General features: G+C 44.9%; 1 protein-coding gene and 1 long non-coding RNA gene across 2 annotated transcripts in view; one reads left to right on the top strand and one right to left on the bottom strand.

Moving 5' to 3' along the window:
- LOC124394919 overlaps window positions 1–345 on the top strand; it is a 2,637-nt gene extending 2,292 nt beyond the window's left edge. The window contains exon 3 of the long non-coding RNA XR_006927571.1: window positions 1–345. This exon is cut by the window's left edge and continues 1,185 nt beyond it. This is a non-coding gene — a long non-coding RNA (uncharacterized LOC124394919).
- Window positions 1–12,369, bottom strand: part of grin3ba (glutamate receptor, ionotropic, N-methyl-D-aspartate 3Ba) — a 63,809-nt gene extending 51,440 nt beyond the window's left edge. Inside the window, exon 1 of the mRNA XM_046863405.1 lies at window positions 11,480–12,369. Coding sequence (XP_046719361.1) covers window positions 11,480–11,923 — 444 coding nt within the window. The 5' untranslated portion in view covers window positions 11,924–12,369. The remainder of the gene's footprint in view (window positions 1–11,479) is intronic.
- Window positions 12,370–12,500: the final 131 nt, after the last annotated feature.

Genomic DNA, 12,500 nt, shown 5'->3' with positions numbered 1-12,500 from the left:
TCCACTGTTAAAACTCTACACAAATAGAATGTAATGGAATATGATTCATGATTGTGGAAGTAGATGTTTCAGGGTATTTGGGTTTAAAATATTTACAATATATTTTAATTCTTTTAAAATAAACTGAATGATTGAAATAAAGATTTGTTTATTTGACCAAAAATGATTGAAATATCCGTTAAAATGAGCTGATTTTCCTCCTCACACGTGAAGCAACGTGACTCGCCACATTCGGCTCCTACAGATTCGCCCTGTTCCAGAAGATGAAGATCCAGCTCGCCGTTTGACACCATGGTGAAGATCCGGTTCGAGCAGAAGATGCAGAAGATGAAGATACTGGAGAAGATGCTGGAGACGTTTGAAAAGAACACAGGGGGCGCTGTTTTACTGTACAGGGAGACTATTTCGAAAGTGATCGTGTGGAAACTCCTAAATAAATTACTTTCTTATAAACAGAGCGAATCTCCAAACCTCTTCTGATGTTCATCCAGGTTCTCTGTGTTCAGGGATTTTTCATATTCCTACATGTTTCTTTTTTTAATATATTTTTCTGAATAAAATTCCAAAAATTGTTTTTTTTTCCTAAATTGAGAAACAAACCAAAAATCTGGGTCTGTCTCAACATCAGACTCAAAAACAGACTAAAAAGTGTAAAAGTGCTGTGTGTGTGTGTGTGTGTGTGTGTGTGTGTGTGTGTGTGTGTGTGTGTTTGTAATTGTTTCTTCTGCACCTTTTTTATTACACCATGGATCGGACCTGATGATAAAAGGCATCGCTCAGCACTAATCACTTCAGCATCCAGCTGTAATAGGTATTAGAACGGAGTCAGACATCTAATCCGATCTCAGCTCAGTGGTGTGTGTGATGCGGCTCCGTGTGTAAACCTGTGATTGAGGCTGAATGTTTTTTACTCTTGTTTTGTTATTTTGCTCCCAGCTGCAGCGGCATGCCCATTTCCTGTCCAGGGTGAGAACCGTGTCTTATCTGATTCAGTTACTGCACTCTGACAGGAAATGACATCACAACTGAGCCTTAGTGAAAATAGTGCTCTTTACACAGAGATGAGACTGTAATGGAAACACTCGGATACTAAGTGAGACTGACAGACCTGAACAAACTCTTCTACAAAACTCGGTGTGTGTGTGTGTGTGTGTGTGTGTGTGTGTGTGTGTGTGTGTGTGTGTGAGATCCAATCTACCACTGCACCAATCCAGAGATAGAAATCTGAATCCACAAAACCCAAAGGCAAATTTAAAATTAGAACTAAAAGTTCCACTTTTCCACAGAGAGAGAGATACGCCATATTCATTTACTGTCAATCAATCAGACAACAGTCTCCACCCCCAATCCCACTGTATCCAATCAAACCACAGTTCCCACCCATAATCCCACTGGAAGCAATCATACCTCACCCCTAATCAGACTACAGTCTCCACCCCTAATCAGACCACAGTCCCCACCCCTAATCAGACCACAGTTTCCACCCCTAATCAGACCACAGTTCCCACCCCTAATCAGACTACAGTCCCCACCCCTAATCAGACCACAGTTTCCACCCCTAATCAGACTACAGTCCCCACCCCTAATCAGACTACAGTCCCCACCCCTAATTAGACCACAGTCCCCACCCCAATCAGACTACAGTCTCCACCCCTAATCAGACTACAGTCCCCACCCTTAATCAGAGAACAGTCTCCACCCCTAATCAGACCACAGTCCCCACCCCAATCAGACTACAGTCCCCACCCCTAATCAGACTACAGTCCCCATCCCTAATCAGACTACAGTCCCCAGCCCTAATTAGACCACAGTCCCCACCCCTAATCAGACTACAGTCCCCACACCTTATTAGACCACAGTCCCCACACCTTAATCAGAGAACAGTCTCCACCCCTAATCAGACCACAGTCCCCACCCCAATCAGACTACAGTCCCCACCCCTAATCAGACTACAGTCCCCATCCCTAATCAGACTACAGTCCCCAGCCCTAATTAGACCACAGTCCCCACCCCTAATCAGACTACAGTCCCCACACCTTATTAGACCACAGTCCCCACACCTTATTAGACCACAGTCCCCACCCCTAATCAGACTACAGTCCCCACCCTTAATCAGACTAAAGTCCCCACCCCTGATCAGAGAACAGTCTCCACCCCTAATAAACATGTAAAGGTTATTTATATGTTTTGGAGGTGGTGGTTGTTGTTGTTGTTGTGTTGTTGTTGTGATGTGTGGTGTTGTGTTGTGTGATTGTGGTTACTGAATGTAAATGGATGTTCAGCTGGAGCTCTCGGCCGGAGTGATGATGACATTTACTGTTCTGAGTGGAGTGAAAGAAAAGAAGCTCAGCTGATGGCAGTGGTTTTGTGCGTGCAGTAAATTGGCACACAAGTTTTGTTGTAAAATGCTTCAGTGTGTGTGTGTGTGTGTGTGTGTGTGTGTGTGTGTGTGTGTGAGTCAATCTCTCACGCTTATCTTTTATTTTCATTACTCTTATCTCTCACAGAGACTCTCAGCAAACACTCTTCACTTCTCACTTATCAGCTCTGCTTTTATACCAGAGACGTCCAGACTGAGCTTCAGAAACTGGGACATCATTTAGTGTCCTGCAGCCTCCATCCTGCATACTAATCACACCACCCACTGTACTTCTGATTGGCTGAGAGCCTTACAATGGGATCTGATTAACTGAGGTACAGTGTGTTCTGATTGGTTGAGAGCAGTACAGTGTGCTGTGATTGGCTGAGAGCAGTACCGTGTGTTGTGATTGGCTGAGAGCAGTACAGTGTGTTGTGATTGGCTGAGAGCAGTATAGTGTGTTGTGATTGGCTGAGAGCAGTACAGTGTGTTGTGATTGGTTGAGAGCAGTAGAGTGTGTTGTGATTGGCTGAGAGCAGTACAGTGTGTTCTGATTGGTTGAGAGCAGTACGGTGTGTTCTGATTGGCTGAGAGCAGTACAGTGTGTTGTGATTGGCTGAGAGCAGTACAGTGTGCTGTGATTGGCTGAGAACAGTACAGTGTGTTGTGATTGGCTGAGAGCAGTACAGTGTGTTGTGATTGGCTGAGCAGTACAGTGTGTTGTGATTGGTTGAGAGCAGTACAGTGTGTTCTGATTGGCTGAGAGCAGTACAGTGTGTTCTGATTGGCTGAGAGCAGTACAGTGTGCTGTGATTGGCTGAAACAGTACAGTGTGCTGTGATTGGCTGAGAGCAGTACAGTGTGCTGTGATTGGCTGAGAGCAGTACAGTGTGTTGTGATTGGCTGAGAGCAGTACAGTGTGTTCTGATTGGCTGAGAGCAGTACAGTGTGCTGTGATTGGCTGAAACAGTACAGTGTGCTGTGATTGGCTGAGAGCAGTACAGTGTGTTGTGATTGGCTGAGAGCAGTAGAGTGTGCTGTGATTGGTGAGAGCAGTACAGTGTGTTGTGATTGGCTGAGAGCAGTACAGTGTGTTCTGATTGGCTGAGAGCAGTACAGTGTGCTGTGATTGGCTGAGAGCAGTACAGTGTGTTGTGATTGGCTGAGAGCAGTAGAGTGTGCTGTGATTGAGTGAGAGCAGTACAGTGTGTTGTGATTGGCTGAGAGCAGTACAGTGTGTTCTGATTGGCTGAGAGCAGTACAGTGTGCTGTGATTGAGTGAGAGCAGTACAGTGTGTTGTGATTGGCTGAGAGCAGTACAGTGTGTTGTGATTGGCTGAGAGCAGTACAGTGTGCTGTGATTGAGTGAGAGCAGTACAGTGTGTTGTGATTGGCTGAGAGCAGTACAGTGTGTTGTGATTGGCTGAGAGCAGTACAGTGTGTTGTGATTGGCTGAGAGCAGTACAGTGTGCTGTGATTGAGTGAGAGCAGTACAGTGTGTTGTGATTGGCTGAGAGCAGTACAGTGTGTTGTGATTGGCTGAGAGCAGTACAGTGTGCTGTGATTGAGTGAGAGCAGTACAGTGTGTTGTGATTGGCTGAGAGCAGTACAGTGTGTTGTGATTGGCTGAGAGCAGTACAGTGTGCTGTGATTGAGTGAGAGCAGTACAGTGTGTTGTGATTGAGTGAGAGCAGTACAGTGTGTTGTGATTGGCTGAGAGCAGTACAGTGTGTGATTGGCTGAGAGCAGTACAGTGTGTTGTGATTGGCTGAGAGCAGTACAGTGTGTTGTGATTGGCTGAGAGCAGTACAGTGTGTTGTGATTGGTGAGAGCAGTACAGTGTGTTGTGATTGGCTGAGAGCAGTACAGTGTGTTGTGATTGGCTGAGAGCAGTACAGTGTGTTGTGATTGGCTGAGAGCAGTACAGTGTGTTCTGATTGGCTGAGAGCAGTACAGTGTGCTGTGATTGGCTGAGAGCAGTACAGTGTGTTGTGATTGGCTGAGAGCAGTACAGTGTGTTGTGATTGGCTGAGAGCAGTACAGTGTGCTGTGATTGGCTGAGAGCAGTACAGTGTGTTGTGATTGGCTGAGAGCAGTACAGTGTGTTGTGATTGGCTGAGAGCAGTACAGTGTGCTGTGATTGGCTGAGAGCAGTACAGTGTGTTGTGATTGGCTGAGAGCAGTACAGTGTGCTGTGATTGGCTGAGAGCAGTACAGTGTGTGATTGGCTGAGCAGTACAGTGTGTTCTGATTGGCTGAGAGCAGTACAGTGTGTTGTGATTGGCTGAGAGCAGTACAGTGTGTGTGATTGGCTGAGAGCAGTACAGTGTGCTGTGATTGGTGAGAGCAGTACAGTGTGTTGTGATTGGCTGAGAGCAGTACAGTGTGTTGTGATTGGCTGAGAGCAGTACAGTGCTGTGATTGGCTGAGCAGTACAGTGTGTTGTGATTGGCTGAGAGCAGTACAGTGTGTTCTGATTGGCTGAGAGCAGTACAGTGTGCTGTGATTGGCTGAGAGCAGTACAGTGTGTTGTGATTGGCTGAGAGCAGTACAGTGTGCTGTGATTGAGTGAGAGCAGTACAGTGTGTTGTGATTGGCTGAGAGCAGTACAGTGTGCTGTGATTGGCTGAGAGCAGTACAGTATATTATCAGCTACACTTTTATGTGTGGGATTATTATGGAGAGAAAAAAACTGATAAAAGTTCAGTAATTAGCTCCGGATTCATTAATAATTTTTCTCGGTCACAGCCATCGCCACGGAAACGCAATCCCTCAAGGTCCCTCCATCAGCATGTAATTTAATTCATGAGACAAACTGAGTTTTTAAGGTTTTAATCTTGGTTTTGGACAGAAGATGAGTTAATGAAGGGCTGAGTTTAGCACTGATAAACCAAGGGGGGTGGGGGAGGGGGGGTTATCCACTCAGAGACTCAGTGCTGAACATTAAGTGAATTATTACGCTTTATTACGTCTCTTCCATAAAGAGACCCACGGACAGACAGAACATTTCTTCTGCTTCCTTGTCACTTATCTTCAGGTCCATCTGGGACTCCTACAGTAGCTTTTACCAGTAACCAAAAGTACCTGTGCTGTATCTTTAAATCTAATCAAATCAGCAGAAAGGTGAGATCAGGCGCTCCATTTTACTCTGTAAACTCCATTTGGAAATTTCAACTCAGGTCCTGATATCCAGCTGGAGCTTCGATGCATAATTGATATTTCTATATCACTAAACTAACTTTCCCTTGAGGAGGTGTTACGTTTAAAAACTCCTCCAACATTACTGCATGTTTCACTTTACATGCTGATAACGTTCTCAGTTTCGCTATTTCAGCGGGAAATACAGTTTTAAGCAGATGTGAAAGTGAGCGAACGCTTCGAAAATAAAAGCGTTAATCATTTATTTTTATCAGTATTTGGTGCGACACCTTCTGCCTGCAAAACACCAGCAATTCTTCAGTTTTTGAAGGAACTCAGCAGGTAGGTGGTTTCAAACTTCTTTAAAAACTAAGCACAGATCTTCTGTGGATGGAGGCTCCTCAAATCCTTCTGTCTCTTCACGTAATCCAGACAGACTCGATGATGTTGAGATCAGAACTCTGTGGAAGCCAAAACGAGCACTTCCAAGACTCTTCACTGAAGGAAGTTCTTAAGGACATTGGCTGTATGTTTGAGACTACTGATCATTGTACTTTTTGAAGTGTTTTGGCGATGAGAAAACGCTAGCATAATTGTAATTTAATTAGCTGATATTCATTATAAAAAAAAAAATTGCACTTCATATATACATTTTTTTCTTTTATTTCATAATTTAATATCTGAGATTCTTAAAGCTTCATTTACTAATTTATTTATTTATTTATTTTATTTATTTATTTTAATAATTTATTATTTAACATTTATTTAATACCATAACTTATTTTTTATTTTATATAATTTATTTCTTTTAATTTACGATGATGAACCTTAAATAGTCTTAATAAAGAGAGAAAGCAATAAATGAATGCATTATTTTGCCTTTCATGACCTTGACTTTGACCTTTAATTTGACATTTAGTTGTGTATTCTTTCCAGTAAATCCTGCAGCATTATTATTATTATTATTATTATTATTATTATTTAACAGGAGAATCGAGATTCTGACTAAAGAGTGAGTGTAAGAAGCCTCCTGAGAGAAGAAGTAGAATATAAAAATCTGCTTACAAGCAAAAAAAACTGCGCACACACACACACACACACACACACACACACACACACACACACACACTCTGCTTACAGCAGCTCTGATCTCATGTTCAGAATTGTGCATGCGGACCGAGTTCCTGTGCCTGGCGCCGGATAAAAGCGTGGAGATAAAACCCCAGATAAAAACCTGGAGGAGAAACAGCTCATGGGCTGGAAATGCGGATAAACCTGCATCTGAGAATAAACACGGCCGAGACTGCGCATGCTGCACGTCTCCAAACACGACCGCATTAGAACCTCCTCACAATAACATCCTCTCAGAGTTCTGTAAAGAAACCAGGAAATCCACACAATGTTCTCCTACAGTGCTTTACAGCCAATCATCTCACAGCACTGCTGTTTAATCCTGCACTCTGATTGGTCGTCCGGCGTTGATTAATTTTCTACAGCAGCTCGGATGGTAGTGCAGGTTTATATTAATGAATCTGTATGTTATTCATGAGTTATCGTTTCTATAGTAACGGCTCAAGAACGTGTACTAAAAGCATTGATGTGGTGATGGAGGAGTTTACACTTCCTTCTTTCTGGTTTCTTGGCAACAAAACACATAGAACTGCTTTTTCTTCTTTTATTAACATGAAGAGAGAGTAAAAAGAGTGTGTCTGTCTCACTCAGATACTCTCGTCTGTCTCACTCAGATACTCTCGCCCGTCTCACTCAGATACTCTCGCCCGTCTCACTCAGATACTCTCGCCCGTCTCACTCAGATACTCTCGTCCGTCTCACTCAGATACTCTCGTCTGTCTCACTCAGATACTCTCGTCTGTCTCACTCAGATACTCTCGTCTGTCTCACTCAGATACTCTCTTCTGTCTTACTCAGATACTCTCTTCTGTCTCACTCAGATACTCTCTTCTGTCTCACTCAGATACTCTCTTCTGTCTCACTCAGATACGATCGTCTGTCTCACTCAGATACGATCGTCTGTCTCACTCAGATACGATCGTCTGTCTCACTCAGATACTCTCTTCTGTCTCACTCAGATACTCTCGTCTGTCTCACTCAGATACTCTCGTCTGTCTCACTCAGATACTCTCGTCTGTCTCACTCAGATACTCTCGTCTGTCTCACTCATACATGCTGTTTGTCTGTTTCAGACACGCCCTTTTGTCTCACTCAGACACGCCCCTGTCTCTTAGACGAATCCGTTTGTCTCACTCACACACGCCCGTCTGTCTTACTTAGACATGCCGTATGTCTGTCTCAGACACTTATATCTGTCTCACTTAAACACACCCTTAGACACACCTTAGACAAATCCGTTAGACACATCCTTCCGTCTAACTCAGATATGCCTGTCTGTCTCATTCAGACATGCTGTCTGTCTGTCTGTCTGTCTGTCTTTCTGTCTGTCTCAATAAGACAGTATAAAAGAAATAAACACTTTGGGACATGCTGTTAGAGGGGAATCACCCCTTTTTAACATTTATCACTACACCCTGTATTTTACTATAACACACACACACACACACACACACACACACACACACACACACTTAATGCAGCTAATGAGTGAGTTGGGTGTATGAGCTCTGGATTGGGTTGTTCAGTAGTTTTATAAATAATGTTCAGTAGTTCAGTGAAGTTAAACAGTGAATGTAAATGAACACCTTGTATAGTTCAGATGATAATAATAATAATAATAATAATAATAATAATAATAATAAACATTTCCTTTCACTGCAGTCCTTCTCTTACTCCAGAATCATTCGGTTTCACTGCTGGAACAAAAGCCGAGTCTGTGTGGGAGTCGGTACACAAACCCACTACACCATTTCCTTCTTCTTCTGAAGACTGGAGACTGGAGATGAAGTCAACGCTGGAGACAAATGAATCAGTGGCGTTTACAGGCAGCAGCTACAGAGAGACACCAAGTCCACGGCTCGATATTTCATCCTGAACACACCGCGTGAAGCTTTTCTGACTCCTGTATTATCATGTTTCTCAGCACCGAGACGCTCGGAGAATGTTAAAGCGCTGTGTAATAATACAATCATCAGAGTGAAGTTCAGAGTAAAGAACAGATCAAATACTTCAGCACTAACGTTGTTTAATCCACAGCAAATCCAGCCTCCAGCTCAGAACAACACAAAGTACATACACCTGAAATCTCACCTTACTTCTGTATGATACACACGACGCCACACTGTAGATTCACTGTTAAAAACATTTATTTATTTATTTATTTATTCCACTAAGCCACATGTCAGGTCACTCTTAGTGCCGGTCTCAAGCCCTGATAAATGTGGAGGGTTGTGTTATTAAGGTCAAGGCCCGGGTTAACAACGACCACCACAGGTATCGTTAGCTGACAGGGTACCAGGGTAAATTGGGCTACTGTTGTCTGAAGGAGGAGAAGGAGAGGAGGAAGACGTCTACAGAGACAGCAGGGAAAGGAGAAGTGGAGAAGAGTGGAGGTTCAGGTTGGTACTTTAAATGTTGGCACTATGACTGGTAAAGGGAGAGAGGGAGCTGATATGATGGAGAGGAGAAAGGTAGAGATGTTGTGTGTTCAGGAGACCAAGTGGAAAGGGAGTAAGAGCAGAACCATTGGAGGTGGGTTCAATTTTAAGAAGAAGGAGGATCATAGGGTGATGTATAAGAGTGGAGGAAGGTGCACACAGGTGGACTATGTTCTATGTAGGAGATGCAACCTGAAGAAGATTGGAGACTGTAAGGTGTTGGCAGGGGACAGTGTGGATAGACAGCATCGGATGGTGGTCTGTAGGATGGTTTTGGAGGTGAAGAAGAAGAGTCAAGTGAAGTTTATTTCTATTGCGCTTTTCACAACAGACATTGTCTCAAAGCAGCTTTACAGAAATCAACAGTGAAGGTGAATGGTGTGTGTTTATCCCTGATGATCACCATGGAGACTGTGGTGAAGGAAAAACTTAGATGTTATGAGGAAGAAACCTTGAGAGGAACCAGACTCAAAAGCAGAACCTCATCCTCATTTGGGTGACATCAAGAGTGTGATTATAGTCTTTAAACACTACAGAACACTGGAGAGTGAGAACTAACATGAGCACTGGAGTGTGTGATTATGACTGATGATCTTTCTACAGTCATTTACAGTCTTTATGGTTATAAAACCAGGAGCTACTGAGCAACTCATAAAATAGCTCAACATCTGAGATCATCACAGATCCAACACCAGCTTCTCCATGCCAGAGCCTTTAAACACTTCAGGAGGTCCAGTGTCCAAACTCCACATGAAGTGGAATCCATTTGTCACTGGTACGTCTGTAGATGGTTCGGGATGTTTGCAGCATCTACTTCTTTAAATTTCAAATCAGATTTTATTTATCACATAAATACAGGGTACGACATGCAGTGAAATGCTTCCGTAAAAGTTTCATAATCTTCATCAGGTGGGACGTGACAAGAGGAAAAGACTGAAGACTGAAAGAAGAATAAGATGGTGGAAACTGAAGGAGGAAGAGTGTAGTGTGAGGTTCAGGGAAGAGGTCAGACAGGAGCTCGGTGGTGGTGAACTACTGCAGGAGTGATGAGGGAGACAGCTAGAAAAGTACTTGGTGTAACATCTGGAAATAGAAAGGAAGACAAAGAGACGTGGTGGTGGAATGAGGAAGTGCAGGAGAGCAGAAGGAGAAAGAGGTTGGAGAAACAGAATTGGGATCAACAGAGTGATGAGAAAAGTAGGCAGAAGTACAAAGAGATGCAGCAGCAGGTAAAGAGGGATGTGGTGAAAGACAAGGAAAAGACATATGAGGAGCTGTAGGAGAAGTTGGACACTGAGGAAGGAGAAAAGGATTTGTAGCGATTGTCCAGGCAGAGGAACTGAGCTGGGAAGGATGTGCTGCAAGTTAGAGCAATAAAGGATGGAGATGGAAATGTGTTGACTAGTGAGGAGAGTGTGTTGAGAAGATGGAGGGAGTATTTTGAGCAGCTGATGAATGAGGAAAATGAGAGAGAGAAGGTTGGATGGTGTGGAGATGTGAAGCAGGATGTAGATAGGATGAGTAAGGAGGAAGTGAGAGCAGAGATTAAGAGGATGAAGAGTGGAAAGTCGGTGACCCTCATCTGTCTCACTCAGACACGCCCATCTCTCACTCAGACACGCCCAACTCTCACTCAGACACGCCCATCTGTCTCAGACACACCCATCTGTTAAAGACAACCATTTGTCTCACTCAGTGCACCTCCAAACAACCCAACCCATTTGTCTCACCCAAATACTTTTCCACCTGTCTCACTCAGACACATTCATGTCTCCACTTAGACTAACCCTCTCCCTCCATTCAGACATGTCCAACTGCATCTGTCTCTGTCTGCACTGTTAACAAGTCAAAATTAATTTACATTTGTAAACATCTGAAAATGTGTGTTTTAACTACTGAAAATTCACCACACACACACGCACACACACACACACACACACACACACACACACACACACACACACACACGTCACACAGGTGTTCATCCTGGAGAGAAGAAAACTATACTACTATAAGTTTTTAGAACCTTATCAGTGTCCGGGACGCGTCACAGGTCTGCTCAGTCCAGCAGAAAGCTGGCAGTGAAAGTGGTGACCTCACTCAGGTTCACCTCAGATTCATTGTTATCTTCCACCTTTATGAGATCATTGTGTCTGGATATTTGACCTCATTTATTCTCTATATGACGCTCTAACGGGTCTAAAACCGTCACCGCATGACGTCACAACCACAGTCAGAGAATCCATGTCGTGATTGATTAGTGATCGGTGTTTTTTTCTTTATGTTTACTGTAAAATATTTAAGGATTTTTTTCCTTTAGAGCGGGACCAGGTGCGGCCGTGACGTCACACAGGTGAGCGGAAACGGAGAAATAACGAGAGATATAACCGATAAACGAGAACCGCGCGCTCACCTGCGTCTGTAGCGCTTCTCCTTCCTCGATGACGCTGATGAAGGGGATCTCCAGGAAGGCGGAGATGAAGTCCACCTGCGCGAGCTCGCGGCGGCTCTGCGGGAACGCGAGCACGGCAGAGACTCCGCGCACCACCACGTCCTGGCACACGCACCTGAGCACCGACTCCGGGTCTGCGTGCGCTGCCCGCGCCCATACCACCTCCATGCTCAGGTTGTAGGGCAGGAGCGGCGCGTGGGGTCTGTTCCTGGCGTGCGCAAGAGCGCGGGCGAGGGCGGCGCGGACTCGCGAGGGCTGGCGCGATGGCAGGACGGCGCCGAGGCGGACGGTGTGTCCGATCTGCGCGAGGACGCCACAAGGCTGAGGATGGAGCTGGCACGGGGCGATCAGCGCGTGCAGGGAGACGGAGAGATACGCCACGAGCCTGCAGAGCATCGCACTCATCCTGCTCCTTCAGCTTCTGCATCGCTCTCCTTCCTGCCCCTCGGTCTCTCCTTCCTGCCCCTCGGTCTCTCCTTCCTGCCCCACAATCTCTCCTTCCTGCCCCTCGGTCTCTCCTTCCTGCCCCACAATCTCTCCTTCCTGCCCCAAAGTCTCTCCTTCTTGTCTCTACATCCCGCGCTGCCTTTTTACCCTCAGCCGTTTAAATTCCTTATTGTAGGTACTGAGTTCCGAGCGCGTGTGCGCGCGAGCACACACACACACACACACACACACACACACACACACATACACTCACACACACTGACATGCAGCGCAAATGCACGCGCACACACACACCCTCACACACGTGCCCGTGCGCGCAGAAACCGAGCACCGGAGCGCGAGCGTCTCTTTCCTTCTCCACCGAGTTGGACATAAAAACAACTCCAAACCCTCGAGCTGCTTACGTCATAAACATTTAAAGGCGCTGGCGAATCGTGTGCGGCGGTGGGCGTGGTTTTATTTTGTTTCACAAAATACATTGTATTCCGAATATTCCGCTATTTATTTTTTTACAATTGTGCATTTATTTAGATTA

The sequence above is a fragment of the Silurus meridionalis genome, chromosome 12 (assembly GCF_014805685.1).
Source record: "Silurus meridionalis isolate SWU-2019-XX chromosome 12, ASM1480568v1, whole genome shotgun sequence".
Classification (NCBI taxonomy): domain Eukaryota; kingdom Metazoa; phylum Chordata; class Actinopteri; order Siluriformes; family Siluridae; genus Silurus; species Silurus meridionalis.
This window is presented reverse-complemented; position numbering and strand designations above follow the sequence as displayed.